The sequence below is a fragment of the Oryctolagus cuniculus genome, chromosome 2 (genome assembly GCF_051225735.1).
Source record: "Oryctolagus cuniculus isolate XC-2025 breed Fujian yellow rabbit chromosome 2, ASM5122573v1, whole genome shotgun sequence".
Classification (NCBI taxonomy): domain Eukaryota; kingdom Metazoa; phylum Chordata; class Mammalia; order Lagomorpha; family Leporidae; genus Oryctolagus; species Oryctolagus cuniculus.
Genome location: NC_142868.1, coordinates 175,658,814 through 175,680,555, shown reverse-complemented (window position 1 = coordinate 175,680,555; position 21,742 = coordinate 175,658,814). Strand labels below are relative to the sequence as shown.

The 21,742-nt window shown below is 39.5% G+C and overlaps 2 protein-coding genes across 17 annotated transcripts in view; one reads left to right on the top strand and one right to left on the bottom strand.

The window, feature by feature from the left end:
• BIRC6 (baculoviral IAP repeat containing 6) overlaps positions 1-21,742 on the top strand; it is a 255,140-nt gene that overhangs the window by 38,983 nt on the left and 194,415 nt on the right. For all 16 annotated transcript variants that reach the window (XR_016229486.1, XR_016229487.1, XR_016229488.1 and 13 more), the window contains exons 2-8: positions 377-558; positions 2,969-3,106; positions 7,213-7,406; positions 9,300-9,411; positions 13,489-13,571; positions 18,273-18,495; positions 18,572-18,732. Coding sequence is in view for 13 of the 16 variants with exons in the window: in XM_089326564.1 (XP_089182690.1) it covers positions 377-558; positions 2,969-3,106; positions 7,213-7,406; positions 9,300-9,411; positions 13,489-13,571; positions 18,273-18,495; positions 18,572-18,732 (1,093 nt within the window). In the remaining 3 variants the exon portion in view is untranslated. The remainder of the gene's footprint in view (positions 1-376; positions 559-2,968; positions 3,107-7,212; positions 7,407-9,299; positions 9,412-13,488; positions 13,572-18,272; positions 18,496-18,571; positions 18,733-21,742) is intronic.
• Positions 1-21,742, bottom strand: part of MEMO1 (mediator of cell motility 1) — a 652,780-nt gene that overhangs the window by 446,883 nt on the left and 184,155 nt on the right. The gene's annotated exons all lie outside the window — the stretch shown is intronic.

Sequence of the window (21,742 nt, the reverse complement as noted above, 5' to 3'; positions counted from 1 at the left end):
CAAACCAGGTCTTCCATGTGGGTGGTAGGAATCCAATTACTTGAGCCATCACTACTGCTTCTCATGATCTGCATTAGCAGGAGGCTGGAGTCAGCCAGAGCTGGGTATTGAACATAGCTCTTTTTTATGGTATGTGGGCATTTTAACCTTTGTCTTAACCTCTGGACTGAGTTATCCCCTCAGATTTTGATGACTTCACACTGATACTTCGTAGTGTATGTTCCATTTTAGTCAATTGTCAGAATTTCCTTTAGAGTGATTTTTCCTAGTCTAGGATCCTGCCCAAGTGTGTGTGCATTATATTTAGTTTCTATTTAAAGATTTATTTTTAATTGGTATTAAACTGTTGCACTGATTTTTTTTTTTCTTTTGACAGCTAAACCAGGAGGACAGGTGAAATGTCAATATATTTCTGCTGTGGATAAAGTTGTGTTTGTGGATGATTATGCAGTAGGCTGTAGGAAAGACCTCAATGGAATCTTGTTGTTAGACACTGCTCTGCAGACTCCAGTTGCAAAGCAGGATGATGTGGTTCAGCTTGAATTACCAGTTACGGAGGTAAGTTGAAAGAAGGTACCACTGTATTCTTCTATTTAATACAGTCTCAGATTGTTGATTATTAATTGTTTTGCATTTGACAGAATGATATGATTAGTTGATAAACCAGTATAGTGTAGGAGGGATCTTCATAAAGTTTGTACAGAATGCATATTATACATTTATTTCAAATTTTTATTGCACCAAAATAAACTTAACTTTTAATTCCTCTTTTCCACAAATTTTTCAAGTACCCTCCTATTTCCCATCTTTAGGACATATAAAGTGTTAATGTATACATTTTAAGTGTAGTACCTTTAAGTATTTTGGTTTACAGTTTTCTCTTTGGATGGGCTTTTTTCTTTCCAAGATACCACATTTATCTAGTTATATTTCATATGTCATGTAACAGTAGTGAGTGTCATGTAACAGTAGTCTGTTACATATTACTATTGAAAATATGTTGCTAGAAGTTTAATTTCCAAAAATGGAGAAGCTATGTTTTTGCCATCAGAATACCTGAATCTGGGGACATGTCTAAAATCTTAGGATAGACAAATACTAGTTCTACTTACTTGAAACAATTTTTCTCTCCTAATAATAAGAAATATAGACCAGGCAGAAGGGTTAAAAAAATACATAGATATATGTAGACTAACTGATATCTTAATAAAGGATATAATGTATTCAAAACATGAAAGGTAAAATTAAGCTATGTTCATCTTTTACAAAGAACTGAAGAATTACAGTGAACTATTTGAGTATTTATTAATTCCCAAGTCAGTATTTTTCTGCTACACTGGTTGTCATGCTATATATTGAGGTAGCTTCTACCTCCTCCCCCACCTTGTTTGCTAAGATTTCTACTGATGATTTTGTCTTTTTTCTTAAATAATTCCAACTCTGTTGTTCATGTAATGGGTTTATGGATCTTCTACAATCCCAGGCATCCTTTAATGCATCACATCAGTCTGTCACCATTCTCTCTAAAGTATGGGACTCTAGGATTGATTTGATCAGTGTAGATGTATTTTTACTTATATCAACCATATATTTATTTTAAGGTAGTTCATGTTAAACATGTGGGTAACAGTGCAAAAGGCTTGTATTACATGGTGACTTTGAATGTCTCCTCTTAGGGCTTTGCATAGTTTGAGTATTGAGAACTCAATGCAGACTTTATATTTATCTCCTGAAAAATTTTTTTTACCTGTTTCATTTTTGCTCATTGTTGTCTGTTTTTCAGTTTTCATGTGATTTATAATAATCACTAAATTGAAACTTTCCTGTGGTAATACATGGAATACATTGCTTTATCTCATTCAGTTTTATAATAGATCTTTAAATCATTATTTGATTAGTTAGATTTTTTCCCCCAAGATTTATTTTATATATTTGAAAGGCAGAATTTCAGAGAGAGAGAAGGAGAGATAGAGAGAGATCTTCTATCAGCTGGTTCACTCCTCAAATGGCTACAGTGACCAGGGCTGGACCAAGCTGAAGCCAGGAGCCAGGAGCTTCATCCAGATCTCCCATGTGGGTGCAGGGAACCAAGGACTTTGGGATGTTTTCTGCTTTCTCAGGTTTATTAGCAGGAAGTTGGAATGGAAGTGGAGTAGCCAGGACTGATGCCCATATGGGATGCCAGTATTTGTGGATTAGCCCATTATGTCACAATGCTGGCCCTCAGTTATATTTCCTCCTTTTTTTTTTTTTTTTAATTTATTTTATTTATTTGAAAGAGTTACAGAGAGAGGTAGAGACAGAGAGAGAAGTCTTCCATCCATTGGTTCACTCCCCAGATGGCTGCCAACAGCCAGAGCTGTGCCGATCTGAAGCCAGGAGCCAGGAGCTTCTTCCAGGTCTCCCATGTGGGTGCAGGGGCCAAGGACTTGGGCCATTTTTTACTGTTATCCCAGGCTACAGCAGAGAGCTGGATTGGAAGAGGAGCAGTCGGGACCAGAACAGGTGCCCCTATGGGATGCTGGTGCCTCAGGCTAGGGCTTTAACCTTCTGTGCCACAGCACCGGCCCCTCCTTTTTTTTTTTTTTTTTTTTTAATAGATTTATTTATTTATTTGAAAGAGTTTGCAGAGAAGCGGAGGCAGAGAGAGAGGTCTTCCATCGACTGGTTCACTCCCCAGATGGTTTCAACAGCCAGAGCTGCGCCGATCTGTAGCCAGGAGCTAGGAACTTCTTCCAGGTCTCCCTATGGGTGCAGAGCTGGATCAGAAATGGAGCAGCCAGGACTCAAATTGGTGCCCATTGGGATGCTGGCACCACAGCACCGGCCCCTGTATTTACTTTTTAAAAAGTCAGAGGAGTAGGTAAGCTTACTATGGTGCCGATCATAGTCATTACAAATAAGGATATCTGAATGAGATATGATTATACCTTTCTTGTGTTTAATTTTTGTCATCTTTTTTATTTAGGCACAGCAGCTCTTATCAGCATGTTTAGAAAAGGTAGATATTTCTAGTACGGAGGGTTACGATTTGTTCATCACACAGCTCAAAGATGGTTTAAAAAATACATCTCATGAGACTGCAGCAAACCACAAAGTTGCTAAGGTAAGAAGTCAAGATTACCTTATTTGGGTTTGTAATACAAGAGTTAACTTCATACTTTTACTTTTTGTTCCCCCTTCCCTTGGAAATGTTCTAATTCTAGATTTTTTTCTCTCCTGTAAAAAATAAAATGTGCTTTCAAGTCATCTCAAACTTGAAACTTTTTTAATTTTTGATTTGAGAGCCAGATTGCATTTGTGTGTATAGGGGAAAAAGGGGAGCGAGGGAAAGGGAGGGAGGGAGGGAGGAGAGGAGAGAACCTGTGCGTTGTGATCCACTGGTTCTCTCCAAATGCCTGCAATGACCAGGCCAAAACTGGGAGCCAGGAGCCCAATTGAAGTATCCTGTGTGGGTGGCAGGAATTCATCTACAGGAGCCTCCATCACCTGCTCTCTCAATATCTCAGTGGCAGGAAGCTGGAATGGGGAGCTGGACCTGGGAATTGAACCCATGCACTTTGATCTGGGACATGGGCATCTTATCTGTTAACCCAGGTACCTGCCCCCGAAACCTTTTTTTTTTTAAAGATTATCTGAAAGGCAGAGCAACTGAGACACACACACACACACACACACACACTCGGAGAGAAGGAAAGGGGAAGGCAGAGAGACAGAGATCTGTCTGCTGATTCATTTCTCCAAATGGCTGCATCAGCTAGGGATGGGCCATACTGAAGCCTGGTGTCAGAAACTCCATCTCGGTCTCTCATGTGACTGGCAGTGGCCCAGGCACTGTGTCATCCTCTGCTGCCTTCCGAGACACATTAGCAAAAAGCTGAATTCGAAGTGGAGCAGTTAGGACGCTGATTGGCATTCCCAGATGGGATACTGGCACCACAAGCCGTGGCTTAACCTGCTGCATCACAATGTTAGCCACCGAAAATCTTTCTAACTCAAGTTTAACTTCAGCTTATGGGACCTGTTTTACTTACTGTGTTTTCTGAGGCTTCTCTAAATCTTCGTTAATGCCTCAATGCCCTGTTTTGGTTGGGAGGCTGAGGAAAGATGCTTCATTTTTAGATTATGAGCTTGAAAGAGAATGCAGTATCTTTGGCAATTGAATCATATTGTGCTTTTTGTTTTGTTTTGTTTTTAAAGATTTATTTATTTATTTAAAAGTCAGAGTTATAGAGAGGAAGAGAAATCTTCGATCCACTGATTCACTTCCCAGATGGCTGCAGTGACCAGGGCTGGGCCAGCCTGAAACCAGGATTTTCATCCAGTCTCCTGTGTTGTTAGTAGGGGCCCAAACACTTGGGGCTATTTGCTGCTGCTTTTCCCAGGCCATTTGCAGGGAGCTGGATCAGAAGTGGAGCAGCTGGGACATGAAGTGCGCCCACAGTGAATGCTGGCATCTCAGGTGGTAGCCTTACCTGCTGTGCCACAGTGCTGGCCCTTTGTGCTTCCTTTGAAGTTACTTCTATTCTGCTTGAGTAGGATGTCTGGAGGAAAAGGTGCTTCCTCACCTTACCTCATGGTAAGACCAATGAATTCCATAGCCAAAAACCCATTGCTACATTTTTATTTTTGCTTTGAAATTCTTTCTGTGGTGAGAGTCAAAGGTGACTAGAATATCATGATGATGTGAGGCCAGCACTGTGGTGCAGTGGGTTAAGTTGGTGCCTGCGACTCTTGCATCCCATCTGGGCAGTGGTTTGAATCCCTGCTCCACTTTCGACATAGCTCCTTGCTAATGGCCTGGGAGAGCAGCAGAGGGTGGCCCAAGTGCTTGATTCCCTACAACCACTTGGGAGACCCAGAAGAAGTTCCTGGCTCCTGGCTTTAGACTGGCCCGGCTCTCGCCGTTGTGGCCATTCGGGGAATGAACCAGCAGACGGAAGAGCTCTGTCTCTCCTGTTCTCTCTGTAACTCTGCCTTTCAAATGAATACACAAATCGTAAAGAAAAAAAAAAAAGAATATCAGGATGGTGCATTAAGGCATCTTGTTATCTCTCTGAGTGAGATCCCAGTGGAAAGAATGGGCCATCTAAGAAGGCAGTTCCTTTCTCTGAAGGGAGGAGAGAACTTCCACTTTGAATATGGCCTTGTCTAAATAAGGTCGGAGTTGGTGAAATCAAGAGGCTTCCATAGCCTTGGCAGTGCATGACAAGAGCCTCAGGTGATTACTGATGCCATAAATAAGAGTGTCAATTATTAAATCAACAATGGGAATCACTGTGCACCTGCTCCCCGTGTAGGACCTCTGTCCTTAATGTGTTGTGCTATGAGAATTAACGGTAAAACTAGTACTCAAACAGTACTCTATACTTTGTGTATCTTTGTGGGTGCAGTCTGTTGAAATCTTTATGTAGTATATACTAAGTTGATCTTCTGTATATAAAGATAATTGAAAATGAATCGTGATGAAGAATGGGATGGGAGAGAGAGTGGGAGATGGGATGGTTGCGGGTGGGAGGGAGGTTATGGGAGGAAAGCTGCTATAATTCGAAAGTTGTACTTTGGAAATTTATATTTATTAAATAGAAGTTAAAAAAAAAAAGGGCATCTTGTTAGTCCACAGGCAGTGGTATGATGTTAAGGCAGAAACTTTGGGAACAGAACATGTAAATGCATACCCAAGATGCATACATGCTGCCCAGTCTGTGACTGGAGGAATCTGATATAATCAACTTGCCGTCAGATTCCTGGCTTTACCCTCTGAGAAATGGTGTCATTATTGGTAGTTCAGCTTTGGAAAGAGCTGTTGGATGATGAGGCAGTGTTCAGCAGCTGTAACCTGTAAGTTTGGTGCGGGGAAGTTCATGTCAATGGGCCTGTGCATAGCTTCTGTTTCTGTTGCCATGCATTTCTCCCTCAGATTTTCTTGTTTGGGGGTTTCCTCTGAGGGTCTGTCTGTGGAATGAGGAGGCATTGTAGTGGGAGTAGGTATTATGGAAGTCTGAGCTACTTGTTTATTCAGCATCTGCCTTTTGGGCTTCTCAGGACTGATCTCTTTTATCTGTTATTATATTAGAAAGGCAGAGAGAGACAGAAATAGGCAGACCGTTCCCATCTGCTGCCTCATTCCCTAACATGTCTGCAATAGCCAGGACTGGGCTGGGCTTGAAGCTGGGAGCTCAGAACTCAATCCAGGTCACCTATGTGGGTAACAGAGACCTAACTTCTTGTCTTGCTGGGACTTGAACTCAGGCATTCATCAGGGATGTGAGTATCCCAAGTGGCATCATTTATTATTTTTTTAAAGATTTATTTATGTGAAAGAGTTGCAGAGAGAGGCAGGCAGGTGAAGACACCTCTCCCATCTGATGATTTACTCCCCAGGTGGCTGCAGTGGCAGGGCTGCATCAGTTTGAAGCCAGGAACTCACCTGGTTTTCCTACAAGAGTGGCAGGGGCTCAACTCCTTGGGGCATTTTTCACTGCTTTTCTAGGCACATTAACAGGGAACTGGATCAGAAGTGGAGCAGCCAAGACTCATAAACGAGCCCCCGCATGGGATGGTGGCATTGCAGTTGGTGATTTTACCTGCTACTCCACAACGCTGGCCTCCCAACTGGCAGCTTAACTGCTGTGCCAAAACCCTGACTCAAGATTGATCTCTTCTGAAACATTTGATGAAGGATACTTACCGCCTGTTCCCATTAATGTGGTTTGGTCTGTCAGTTAACACTTGGGACATGATGGAAAGCTCTCACTGCATGATGTTTGTTTCATGGATGGGTATGAATCTCTTAGACCAGTGAGAAGCTAGCCAGCTGCTGTTTCTTAAAAAAGAAAGCAGTTATCCTTGGGTGATTGTCCTTAGAGCATAATTTTGCTATGGACAAGTCGGTATCATCGAGTGTGCTTGTAAGGTAGAAGTGTTCGTCCTTGTTGTTCCAGATGATTGAGTTGCCTTCTTTTTAGAGGCTGTAGAATATTCCACTGTTTTTATATACTATTTTTTCTTGATCTGTTTATCCATTACTTCCAAATCTTTGCTCTTTTGAATTAGAGGCTTTATTTTTTTGTAGGTTTCTGCTTTAAATGATAAAGTAATGGTGTAAAATGATTTGAGACTGATCATTAATTCTTTATTTGATAATGGCTATGATTTTACCTAAAGCTGTTGAGTACATTTTCCTTTGTTTATGCTCCCATTTTTTTCTAGTGGGCCACAGTTACATTTCATCTTCCTCATCATGTATTGAAGTCCATTGCCAGTGCCATTGTAAATGAACTCAAGAAAATAAATCAAAATGTTGCTGCCTTACCTGTGGCGTCCTCAGTGATGGACAGATTGTCTTACCTCTTACCTAGTGCACGTCCAGAACTTGGAGTGGGGCCAGGCCGTTCTGTAGACAGGTATGAACCTTGCTTATAAAGAGTGATGACAGCGAGGCTGAATTGATTAGTTTTGAGGTTAACAAAAAATAGGTATAAAATCTGATTGTCATCAACAAATAATCTCAAAATGTTTTGAAAACCAGACTGATTTCTTTCAGAATACATGCAGTTGATGTAAACTGTTACTTGAATTGCTGTTGTTAAAACAGTGTATCTTTTTTTTTTTTTTTAATTTTTTTTTGCCAGGCAGAGTTAGACAGTGAGAGAGAGAGAGAGAGAGTTATAGACAGTGAGAGAGAGACAGAGAGAAAGGTCTTCCTTCCGTTGGTTCAATCCCCTATTGGCCGCTATGGCCAGTGCTGCGCCAATCCGAAGCCAGGAGCCAGGTGCTTCCTCCCAGTCTCCCTATATGCTCATGTTAGCAAAGGCATGATTAGGAATTAATTTCTCACAAAATATGGCTCTTAGATTCTTTGCTATATTTATTAGTTTATCTTGTGGTAAACTGTGTAATCAGTTGTCCTGTTTATTATAAATGTGACTTCACTAACTTTCATTGGGGAGAATTTTTATATTAAATTGTAATATTACTATGTTTGTCTTTGGATGGAGTGCAGAGACTGTCTTTTTTAAATCTGTGAGGTGTTATGGCTGTCCTTAAAATAGTCTTCAGAATATGTCTAGAGAGGGTAAAAATAAATAAGTAATTAGAATAAGTGTTTCTTGAGTGAGAGCTGTGCCTATCTTGAGATTATAAAATAGCCCTGCTACTTTATTTGGAAACGGTTGCAGGGTTTCTAAAGAAATCAGTGCAAGCTGTGGGAAGTGTTGTATTTTAGGAAATGCATCCATTAGGTGAGAAATTCTATGTTTCTGGAGGTGTTTAAATATTCCTCCAGTATAATTTTTATGTAGTTATGGTTTTTGTTTCATTAACAGTGTTTATAGAAACCTTAAAAGGACTTTTTTAAACTTAGGTTTGTTGAAGTTTTTAGTTAGGATCTGTTGGATGCTGCTGTTTTGTTTGGTAATACTCCTAGATGAGCTAGGCTTTCTGATCCTAAATATATATAAAACCTGTTTATGAGAATGCTTTTCTAACCTAACAACTTGAAAAATCCAGAATGCAACTGAGAGTAATTCTAAAGTCACTAGCACTAGCAGTAGCAAAGGAAATCGTATACTAATTTAAGGGAAGAGTTTAAGGAAAGTATTATTCTAGTCTCTTTAGAGTGACTTCCCCACTTCCTCTTATCAGTTGCTAGTGCTAGAAAGAGGAGGGATTGCTTACAGTCCTTTATTGCTTGAAGTCTTTGAGACTTTTCCTGGGTTTGCTCTGGCCCTTTAAAGATAAACTCATGCTTTTGGCTATAATTTGGCTCTCATTTTAATATGAAAACATTTGTGAAAATTGCATTATTTGGTAAGTTTCTGTAGAGTGTAGCTTTCCTGGGAAAGAATTTCTCTGGAGAAGGAACAGGAGAATGCTTTCTACTTAAAACATACATAATGACAAATCTTAAATGCTTTCTCCATAGAGTTGAGATAAAAGCCTGTTGCTTTAGTTGTAGTTTATCCATTATGTATCTCATGAACACACAGGGTTCCCTGGCTCTACATTTCCAGATTTCCTGCAATTTTGCAATATTGGTTAATTTAATATACCTCTGGAATTGTTCTTCAGATATATTCATAAGGCAGTAATAAATCAAAGGTTTCTTTTTTGTCCACCCTGTTTAAGTGAAGTTCCTGAAAGTCATCATTTCTAATTTAAGACAGGTTTGAAGTGGATTATTAGACCATTCCCAGTTTTTTTGATAACCCAGTACAGTTTTTTTCTGCAGTGTTAAATAGGGATTTCACTGTAATTTGATGGCTAACTTTAATTACATAAAGTGTGTTTACTTATAGATCATTGATGTATAGTGAAGCTAATAGACGGGAGACATTTACCTCATGGCCTCATGTAGGCTACAGGTGGGCACAGCCAGATCCCATGGCTCAAGCTGGATTTTATCATCAGGTAAAAGATTATAAGTACTTTTTCATTATGCCATTGTAGACAGTAAAATCATAAGCATTTTAGAATTTCTTCAAAATCTTATTTTATGTCACTTGGCTGTATGCTTTTGTATATGCATGCATGTGAATTTTGTTTCCTATACCTTTCATTATGATACTGAATGGCTGTTTCCTATGTCATGTGCACAAAGGAAAAAGTAATAACGGAGTTACTTAATGCTTAGTAACTATTTTATTTTAAAGTAGAGACAAAAAAAGATAACATTTATTTCGAATGAATGATGGGGAGGGGAGAAAGGGAGAGAGAAAGGGAAAGAGAAGGAGAAAGAGAGAAAAGAGAGAAAGAGAAAGAGAGAAAGAGAGAGAGAGAGAAAGAGAGAAAGAAAGAGAAAGAGAGAAAGAAAGAAATCTTCAATTGGTTGATTTACTCTCAAAATGGTTACCACAGCCAGGTCTGGGCCAGGCCAAAGCCAGGAGCCGGGAACTTCTGTCCTTGTCTCCCATGTGGAGGGCAAGGGCTCTTGGCCCATCATCCACTGTCTTCCTAGGCTTGTTAGCTGTGAGCTGGAACAGAAATGGAGCAGCTGGGGCTTGAGCTGGTGATCTGATATGGGATGCCAGTTCAGAAGTAGTGGCTTAACCTGCTGTGTCACAATGTTGGCCCCTAATTTTTTTTTTTTAAGTCATCAGATAGGTGATACAGTCCAGATATGTTTATTTTCAGGTTTTTGCTTCTGCATATGTAACATAGTAATATTTTCCAGTTTATATGTGTCAGTAACATAATTATTTTCCAGTTTATTTTCAGATTTTTGCTTCTGCATATGTGACATAGTAATAGATGCTTGGGGTACAGTGAAAGCATTTTGCAGTTTTTTCTGACATTTTGATTGAATGGGGATACAAGTTATATATACACACTAGCTAACTATAGAAGCAGCATTACAGGCAGTGCCCAGCAACCTGAATACATGTATTGAAGAGCTGAGTAAGAAGTTTTGTAGACAGAGGATGAATTAATCAAGAAAGAGTCCTAGTTTTTTTTTTTTTTTTTTGACAGGCAGAGTGGACAATGAGAGAGAGAGACAGAGAGAAAGGTCTTCCTTTGCCATTGGTTCACCCTCCAATGGCCGCCGCGGCCGGCGCGCTGCGGCCGGTGCACTGCGCTGATCCGATGGCAGGAGCCAGGAGCCAGGTGCTTTTCCTGGTCTCCCATGGGGTGCAGGGCCCAAGCACCTGGGCCATCCTCCACTGCACTCCCTGGCCACAGCAGAGGGCTGGCCTGGAAGAGGGGCAACCGGGACAGAATCCGGCGCCCCGACCGGGACTAGAACCCGGTGTGCTGGCGCCGCTAGGCGGAGGATTAGCCTAGTGAGCCGCGGCGCCAGCCAAGAGTCCTAGTTTTATGTAGGGAAAGGAGAGAATGTGTAGTGGGTTAGTATAAAAATACATGAGACTGGGATGTTATAGAATGCTTTACTGAGCTAAAGACAGGTAAGTCAGATGATTTAAGCTTGGTGTGGTATATTAATAGGGAACTCTTCAAGTACTATAGATTGGTCTACTACTATTTAAGCACTGCTGAAAAATCTAGGGAATCTAATCGTTATATGTCAGCTACATAAAACCTGCTTATCAATGTGACGTCAGAATCAGCCACATAAAGGCATTCTGCTGTGGCTTAAAAGCCCGTGAGAGCATGTCTTGGCATGGAAAGCCAAGACACTGTGGCAAAAAGTGTCCTACATGAAGGACCTTGTGGGTGAGACCCCAGTGGAAAGAAGTGGTAATCAAAGAAGGATGTACTTTTCTCTGAAGGGAGGAGAGAACTTTCACTTTGCTTATAGCCTTTTCTAAATATTGAAGAAGTTTGTGGATTCAAAAGGCTTCCATAGCCTAGGCAGCTCATGTCAAGAGCCTTGGGTGATCACAGACGTCATACATAAGAGTGTTAATTGTTAAATTAACAACAGGAGTCACTGCGCACTTACTTCCCATGCAGGACCTCTGTCCTCAAAGAGTTGTATGATGAGCGTTAACAGTAAAACTTGTTCTTAGATTTACTTTGTTTTAGTATATTAAGTGGAGGTTATTCTTATGTCTCATAAGCTACAGTTATGTCTAAATCTCACGAAAGATGTATCATTCTTGGATTCTTTTTCAAAATTAATTTTCTCAAAAAATGTTAAAAAAAATAAAACCTCAGATAGGTTTACTTTTATTGAATTAAAAAGTTTTTTCCTTATTGTAAAAATAATCCTGGTATTCTGTTGTACAGTGTGGTAACAATAGTTAACAATAGCATATTGTATATTTCTAAATAGCTAGAAAAAAAACTTTTGGATGTTCACACTATAAAAAAATCTTGCATATATGAAGTGATGGGTGCTAATTATCCTAATTTGATCATTAAAAGGTATTCATGTATCGAAATATTACATTGTACCACATAAATATGTGTAATTATTTTGTGTCAGTAAAAACAAATAATCTAATAAAAACCTGGTTTACCTTTAGAATTTAAATAAACTGAAATATATTAATGTTACTGTCCTAAGAATTAATAGTGATTGACTATTCCTTAGTTGTATTTAAGTGTTCTGAATGTCTTTAAAAAATTAAGTCAGAAAACCATATATGCTTGGATGTTTTGTTTAGAGTTAGCCAAGTTACCATTTAAAGACATAACTTTGGTGATTAGCTAATGTTAGAACTGTTGAAATTGTTTGGCCAAATTAAGGACTGAGTGTGTACCATCCTTCCTAACAATTTCTCTTCTTCTAATTTAAGTGTCATTTTCTAAGGGTCTTTTTTAAGTAGTGCCTGGTAGTTTTTCTTTTTAGTTATTGTTCATTATATTACATTATGTTTTTAAAAATTTTATTTATTTATTTGAAAGGCAGAATTATAGAGAGGCAAAGGCAGAGAGAGGGGCCGGCTCTGTGGCGCAGTGGGTTAAAGCCCTGGCCTGAAGCACCAGCATCCCATATGGGCGCCAGTTCTAGTCCCGGCTGTTCCTCTTCAGATCCAGCTCTCTGCTATGGCCTGGGAAAGCAGTAGAAGATGACTAACTCTAAACAAAACATCCAAGATTTAGTGTTCTTTGAACAGCCTTTACCTGAATTGGAATATACCTGAAAACTGATATTAATGTTTTTGTGCACTTACTCTGAAGTAAATGCATTTACTATATGTTACTTATTTTATATTTACTTTAAAACATAAAATGCACAAATTTTTAATCATTATAATTATGTAAAATATTGGTAATAATAAATGTAGAAATATATAAGGTTTTTTGATAAATAAAATGTGAACTGATGCATAGCATTTTGTTTCATGTGTCTCTATAGGCTATTACATGAATTAATTGATTAGTTTGCTTTTCCTTTTTTCCTATGTAATTGTATATAATTCAGTTTTTAATAATGATCCTGCTGTTCTATATCCTTTTCATATAATTGAGTAATGCAGTTAGAAGGTAGTAGATCAGAGAGTGAATGTGTGTGAGAGCCTTTGTGTTTGAGTTAGTGGTTTGCTGACTGAACAAAGATACCAAATCATAGATTTTTCAAGTAAAGCAGCCATTTCATAAACACTTGGGATTTTTAAAAAAAGGTTTATTTATTTGAAAGGTAGTGTTACATAGAAAGAGCGAGATTTAGATACATTAGATTGATTGATCCGTATTCCACATGCTGGTTCACGTGCCAACTGGCTGTAATGGCCATGGCTGGGCCAGACTGAAGCCAGGAGCTTCTTTCCATCTCCCAAGTGAGTATAGGGGCCTAAGGACTTGGGCCATCTTCTGCTGTTTTCCCAGGCCATAACAGGGAGCCAGATGGGAAATGGAGCAGCCAGGACTCAATTGAATTTTCATCCATGTGGGACACCAGTGTTGCAGGTGGCAGCTTTACCTGATGCTGGCTCCACATTTGTTGGGGCCTAATAGTAAAGGCTAGGTTTCTTTTCCTCAATATAAAGTTTTATTTAGAATTATGAACTTTTGAAAAGAATTTTTATTAGAAAGCTATTTCAGTAATGATTAACCTATTCTGTCTTCTTTCTAATTTCGTAGCCTGCCTCGTCTGGAGATGATAGAGCCATGTGTTTTACTTGTAGTGTGTGCCTCGTTTGTTGGGAACCTACAGATGAACCTTGGTGAGTCTTGATTTTTCTGGGCATGATAAGCTAAGGTAGTTTCGTAAATGCACATTCATTTTTTACTTTACTCATACCAGTGCATTATTCCTCTTGCATTTTTGCCACTGTCCTGAGGGAGTGAGATAGCCCTGTCTGCAGTCTCACGTTGCTTGGTGTACAGTGTCTAGAAGTGCCAATGATAGAACTAGTCTCTGAACAAAACAATAAAAGGATATGTTAAAATGAAATGTGGCGTGGTGAACATCAGCTGTTTAATATTGGTCTGTTCAGGGCAGGCTTCTGGAATCCAGGAAGGAGGGCCTTACAGTATATAGTTCTATTTTGAGGTAATATTAGTGGCTGTACGATTTTTGAATTCTGTTGTATTAAATTATAGAATTTGGTTAAAGATAGAGTAATGAAACTTCATTTTACAAAAAGCTTCCCTGAAGGAATAGTAATAGTAGTCACAAATATTGATATATTATAAACTGGGTCCCATTCTAAACACTTTATGTATTTTTTAATTTACTTGACAGGTAGAGTTATAGACAGTGAGAGACAGAGACAGACAGAGAGAAAGGTCTTCCTTGCATTGGTTCACTCCCCAAATGACCACTATGGTTGGTGCTGTGCCGATCCGAAGCCAGGAGCCAGGTGCTTTTTCCTGGTCTCCCATGCGGGTGCAGGGGCCCAAGCACTTGGGTCATCCTCCACTGCCTTCCTGGGCCACAGCAGAGAGCTGGACTGGAAGAGGAGCAACCGGTACTAGAACCCGGTGCCCATATGGGATGCTGGTGCCGCAGGCAGAGGATTAACCAAGTGAGCCACGGTGCTGGCCCCCACCTTATGTATTTTTAACTCATTTAATTTCCTATTAACCCTACAAGGTTATTTTATTGGAACAAATTGAAAATATTCTCCATTTTAATCCTTACAGTCAAAAAATTATTTTCCCATTCTAAATTAATAATAAAATTTGCTAAAGGACATATGGCGAGTGATAGAATCAGGTTAGGTTTCAAGATAGATACATCATTTATTTTGTACTAAAATTAGTTTGAAGCTTTTGAATAGTAATCAAGTGACATGACTGAGGTGAACTTGCTAAAGTGTTTTATAGGTGCACATGGAGTCCAAGTTGCATTGAAAAACACCATACGTTAAATTCAAGTTTCATCTGTCTGTAGGCTGAGTTGAATGTAAACAGTTTCCAAATAAGGGTGGAATTCAATCTTCATGAAGATACCCCTCTCTGTCTTATCTATTCCCTGTTGCATTGTAATACATATTTTTTAGTTTCCCTTGCCAGTTCTCAGAAAGTTATTTAACTCCTTGAAAAATTATATTGTGATGTTGTAGAATGTAGTCTCTTTTTTTTTTTTTTTTGGACAGATAGAGTTAGACCGTCAAAGAGAGAGAGACAGAGAGAAAGGTCTTCCTTCCGTTGGTTCACCCCTAAATGGCCGCTATGGCCAGAGCTACACTGATCCGAAGCTCCCTCCTGATCTCCCTTGTGGGTGCAAGGGCCCAAGTACTTCGGCCACCCTCCACTGCCTTCCCGGGCCACAGCTGAGAGCTGGACTGTAAGAAGAGCAGCTAGGACTAGAACCTGGCGCCCATATGGGATGCCGGCACTGCAGGTGGAGGATTAACCAAGTGAGCCACGGTGCCAGCCCAGAATGTAGTCTTCATTAGTAAACACTTTCTCTTGGAAAGCTAATTCAAATTTCTGATTCGGATGGCTCAAAATCCCTCTTTATGTGGTCAGGGATCCAGGGCTTCTACCTTTTCTTTGCTCTGGGATTTGGAATTCTTCAAACTCTCAAGAGGTTGATGGTGTCTCAGAGGGCCTGGGGGCTAGTCTTGCAAATGGATGGAGGGGAAGGGAATTGATGGTGGCTAGAGAACTGAACCTGGGCACCTGCTAAATTTGTAAGGGAAGAAAGAAAATTTGGAAGGGGAAATGAAGCTCTTGAGGAGGGAGGTCTATAGGGCTCTTCGGATGGAAGTTATATTTTAAAAAATGTAAAACTGGGCTTTCTTGCTTACCTAGCAGCGCTTCTGCTTACTTATCCTAGGGAGTTAATTCTTACATGTGTGGAGGTGTAAAATGGATGAAAAACTGGGGGAACATCTTGAATCCTTATCAGGAGAGTAGCAGCCAAATAAAATATGGTATATGCATGAAATAGGCTATGAACCAACACTGAAAAGGAATGAATTGTTAGATTTCTATTAATCATTATCAGTAGCTTTCAAATGTGTTATTATGTGAAGGAAAGTATTATAGAATGATTTGTATAATGACATCAATTGTTTGAAATTATCTTAGAAGTATGTCACTTAAATTCATGAGAGTGGTAACCTGGAGGCTGGGTAGGAAATTGCCGGGCTTGGGTATTAGCATTGAAATGTGTCTTTCACTTTATCTTGTATAGTCCTATAGAAGTACAGTTTCAAGTAAAAAGTTAAAACCTGGGTGAAAGGTAGGGGAAAAACACCGCGGGATTTAGTTGGGAGTCAATTCTGATTAAAATCTCATGTGCTTGAGAGTACAGTATAAAAGGATTTGTGGAAGACATCTGCATATTGCAAATTGCCCAGGTTTTATATGTGAATATGAATAACTTGTAGGTATGATGTAGAAAAAAATACACCCTAAGGAATAGCAAGTTTTATGAATAAATTTTTTTCTTCCTTTCTTAGCCATGAAAATATAAAAATTAATTTTTTTCAGATTTTTTTTCTTGGTAGCAGTATCCTGACATTCAGATCACACCTCCCAAGCACAGCTAGTGGAAGAAAAAAAATATTGTGAAAGAAAGATAAAGGAGCCATGAGATTGGGCAAGCTAATTTTTAAGTGTTAAACTTGATTCTGGGCCGGCGCCACGGCTCACTAGGCTAATCCTCTGCCTTGCGGCGCCGGCACACCGGGGTTCTAGTCCCGGTCAGGGTGCCGGATTCTGTCCCAGTTGCCCCTCTTTCAGGCCAGCTCTCTGCTGTGGCCAGGGAGTGCAGTGGAGGATGGCCCAAGTACTTGGGCCCTGCACCCCATGGGAGACCAGGAGAAGTACCTGGCTCCTGCCATCAGATCAGCGTGGTGCGCTTTTCGCAGCGCGCCAGCCGCGGCCATTGGAGGGTGAACCAACGGCAAAGAAAGATCTCTCTGTCTCTCTCACTGTCTACTCTGCCTGTCAAAAAAGTAAATAAAAATTAAAAAAAAAAAAACAAACTTGATTCTGCTTTCAATATTTGAGGAAATCCTTGAAGTCATTATTTGAATCTTGATTTAAGGCATTTTGCTTTTCTTAAGCATGCTACAGTTTTCTAGTGGACTAATTTAGAGTTTCTTTTTGTCCAATAAGCACTTAATTGCAAGAATTACAGTCATCTCTTGGTATCTGGCAGGGGATTGGTTCCCAGGACCCTTGGTACCAAAATCTGAGGATGCTTAGGTCATTTACATAAAATAGCATAGTGTTTACACATAGCATATGCACATCTTCTGCCCTACTTTATTTATTTTTTAAGGAACACAAATTTCCTAAGTCAACTTTAGGAATATTCTTCCCATCATACCCACCTTCCTACTCACACTCCCACCCCTCCTCCGCCTCCCTCTCCCCTTGCCAGTCCCATTCTCCATTAAGATTCATTTTCAATTAACTTTGTACATAGAAAACCAACTGTATATTAAGTAGAGATTGCAACAGTTTGCACACACATAGACATACACACACACACACAAACTGTTTGAGAACTGGTTTTACAGTACTCTCACTACAACTCATTAAGGACAGAGATCCTGCATGGGAAGTTAGTGCACTGTGATTCTTGTTGTTAACTTAAAAATTAACATTCTTATGTATGACAGCAATGACCACCTGAGGCTCTTGACATGAGCTGCTCAGGCTATAGAAGCCTTTTGAGTCCACAATCTTCGTCAGTGTTTGGACAACTCATAAGCAAAATGGAAGTTCTCTCCTGCTGTTAGAGAAAAGTACATCCTTCTTTGATCTGCCCTACTTTAAATCATCTCTAGATTACTTATAATGCCCACAGTGTACATACTAAATGCTATGTACTTAGTTGTTTTACTATATTGTTTAGGAAATGATGACAGGAAAAAAGTTGTGCAGTTTTTATATGCAGTAGGTTAAATTGCAGACGTGGAACCCATGGATTCAGAAGTCCGACTGTGTGATTTATAAACTTTACCTTTGGAAGATTTTTTTGAAAAGAAATTGTGTTTGAAGTAGCTTGTCTGATTAGGTCCTGTGGTGAATATGTAAGGTATATTTCTGTGTTTTTAATATATGTCATTTACTTAACCCTTTGAAAATCTTGCTTTCAGATAGTTAGTAAAATTGAAACAAAGTAGTTACTCATTCACAGTTGAAGGAAACCAGTGTGAGGAAATATCAAGAATTAAACAATTTTTTTAGTGTATTAGTGTAACACAAATGATACTGTAGCATCGCTGTCCCAAGTTTCATCTGAGACTGACTATTTGTAGCCAATTACAATAACAACTACTAGTGTAAGTGCTTTGAATGTTGAATATGTGAATAGTTCAGTATGTTAGAAGGAGCCTAAAACTGAATGATAGGTAAGTCTAACAATGAAAGATGATGATCCTGGAGTTCTGTTTTAAAGTGCAAACTTAACTGCTTTGTTGTTCAGTAAACTTTTTCCTTTCTTCATCTGCGTAAAGGTCTGAACATGAGAGACATTCCCCAAACTGCCCCTTTGTGAAGGGTGAACACACGCAGAATGTGCCATTGTCGGTCACTCTTGCAACAAGTCCTGCGCAGTTTCCTTGTACAGATGGAACTGACAGAATATCTTGCTTTGGGTCAGGGAGCTGCCCTCAGTTTTTAGCTGCTGCAACTAAACGAGGAAAGATTTGCATATGGGATGTTTCCAAGCTTATGAAGGTATGTTTTAATTTTAAAGTAACATAAATAATTTGGAAAAAAATCAATTGTAAACTCAGGCTTCTCATTCATTTAGGTGCACTTAAAGTTTGAAATTAATGCCTATGATCCAGCAATTGTACAGCAACTTATTCTATCAGGAGAACCAAGCTCAGGAGTTGATTCAAGGAGACCAACTTTGGCGTGGCTGGAGGATTCCTCTAGTTGCTCAGACATACCCAAATTGGAAGGAGATAGGTATGTGAATTTGTTCACTGTTACAGGTTTTCTTTTTCTAAATTGTATATTCTCAGTGTTTTAATGAAAGAAACAGAAAAATTTGTAATTTAAATGATTAGAGATTAAATGGTTAGAAATCTGAATACTGAGTCTTTTTTTTTTTTTTTTTTTTTTTTTTTTTTTTTTTTTTTTTTTTTTTTTTTGACAGGCAGAGTGGACAGTGAGAGAGAGAGACAGAGAGAGAAAGGTCTTCCTTTGCCGTTGGTTCACCCTCCAATGGCCGCCGCTGCAGCCGGCGCACCGCGCTGATCCTGGCAGGAGCCAGGAGCCAGGTGCTTTTCCTGGTCTCCCATGGGGTGCAGGGCCCAAGCACCTGGGCCATCCTCCACTGCACTCCCTGGCCATAGCAGAGAGCTGGCCTGGAAGAGGGGCAACCGGGACAGAATCCGGCGCCCCAACCGGGACTAGAACCCGGTGTGCCGGCGCCGCAAGGTGGAGGATTAGCCTATTGAGCCACGGCGCCGGCTCAATACTGAGTCTTAAATAACTTACATTTAGAAATGCCAAACTATGCAAAATATATTTTCTGTCTTAATCTATATCCATTGGAAATAATTGCCACATTGAAAAGTAAAGTCTAAATTATTAAATGAGATTCTTGGATTAGATTTGTAATTTTGCCTTTTATTATATCTTTTCATAGAGCAGTTGAATTAAATTTTAGATTTCCTTTTTATGTTAGAACCTTAAATTATGGAAGTGCTAATGAAAGTTAAATGACCTGAGGTGAAACAAGAGGCTCTGATTGTTTAGAATAATACACCAGTAGTCACCCGTGAGTTGGGACACTGTAATCATCTCTGTAGAAACATTTTGGTAAAGTTGCTTTTCTGGATTCTTCTCTAACTTGATTTTTCTGACAGGTTCGTGATTTTTTTTCCCCCTGCACCTGATCTGTGTGGGGTTAGCATAATCCGAGTAAAATCCTTCCAACCCACTTGATTCTGAGGAAACACTGCAATTGTCACTCTGAACTGGGTTAGGATGGTACGGCAACATTTGCAGTATTCCCCAGTAGGCACAATGCAGGGTTCCAGAGACCACTAAGCTTAGGATAAGCAAAACAGCTACCTCTTTTAAGATTGTGCAGGTAGCAGTGTGAAATGTAACCTGTTTAACTGATGGGATGTCCTGATTTATAGGGATACCTGCCAGTTCATCTACAGAGGCTCACATGTGATTGCTGCTAAACCATACTCAGTGATTTACCATTTTATTTCCCATCTTCTTCAGTGGCATGCACTTTCTTTAATAAGTAATGTAAGATTTTATTAATGGAAATTGTTTCATTAATGGAATTAATGGAAAATTCACAAGTCGGGAAAATACCTCTGTCTAGTTCCTCTTGGTAATAACATGTTGAAATTACTAGTATGTAGATAAATGTTGTCTGAACTCCAGAACCGACTGAATGACAGCTTCATGTTTATTCTCAGTTGTTGTAAATCCCTGTGAGAGCTTGATGGGTAAGCAGCTTGCCTACTGTCTGAGTTCTTAGCCGTGTTTACCAGTACAACTGGAAACAAAGCATGCTTGGTTTCTGTGAATTTCTTAGAAGTTAGCAGAAAAATAATGTAATGAAGTTGGTGTTTTACTTACTCTAAACTCTGATTTTAATAGAACTTTGCCTTGGAGTGAGTTATATGGTTTGAGGACTAAGAAGTAAGTCAAAATAGGCTTCTAGGATTACAACTTGTGCTTACCATTTCTTAAAATGTGTATTAGGTAAAAATGCACCCCTTCATATATCTGGTGGAAATACTACATTCTGATATGTGGGGTTAGTTTTCTGGATTTGAGATTTAAATCCCTCTTCCTGACTTTAGAAAGTGACAGACAAATCATACAGAAAGATCACTGCTGGAGCAGGCATTTGGCGCAGTGGTTAAATTGCTGCTTGGGACATCTACATCCCTTGTTGGATTTGAGCTACTCTGTGTCCAGCCAGCCTCCTACAGATGTGCACCATAGGAGGCAGCAGATGAAGGCTTAAGTGGTTGGGTTCCTAACACCCATGTGGGAGATACAGATTGAGTTTCTGTCTTCTGGCCTCATCCTGGCCCAGCCTTGGCTGTTGGGAGCATTCAGGGAGTGAACAGTGGATAGAAGATCCCTCCCTCTCCCCCGCCCCTTCCTTTCAAATAAAGGGGAAAACAAGATTATTCTTAAGTTGGTGTGGTAGGAGGAAGCAGAAGAGGTGGACCTGCATCCCTAACCTTAAATCCCTTCCACTCTCCCAAGAGGTAACCGGAGTCCTATTTGATTGGTAGTGGTTAGAATGAACCAGACAAGTCCCACTTCAGAAAAACATGCATTACACTTGGTTTTATATAAAATACCCTATGAGGATTTCACTAGATTGAAGAATAATATGTTAATGGGGAAATTCAAGCTTATCCAAGAAGTTTAAAGTCATTATCAATATAATTTGCTTAAAAATAGTTTTTGACCATTTGCATTTATTAAGGAAAGAAGATGTTGAAAAATTTTAATGAACTAATATTTTGTCTAGTTGTTTCAGTAGTCATTTGTATTATATTTTGTCAAATTGGTAAAAATTTCCTGAATTTAACTTTAAGAATATTTTGTGGTGTTGATGTTAGCCAAGATACCTTTATGATAGTAATGTTTAGTTTTCAACAACGTATAGAACTGTTTTTTATGTTATACATTCTTTCCGTTATTTCCTTAAAAAATTTTTTTTGTATTTGTTTTCATTTATTTGAAAGCTAACAGAGACAAAGAGATATCTTCCATCTGCTGGTTTTCTCCCCAAATGCCTGCAGTAGTGGGGTTGGGCCAGACTGAAACCAGGAGCCAGGAACTCAGTCTGGGTCTCTCAAGCAGGTGGCAGGGGCAGAAGTACTTGAGCTGCCTCCTAGAGCCTGCATTCCCAGGAAGCCAACACGTAGTGGAGCTGGGACTCACACTTATTTCTACTGTGGTTTGCAGATGTTCAAGTGATCCT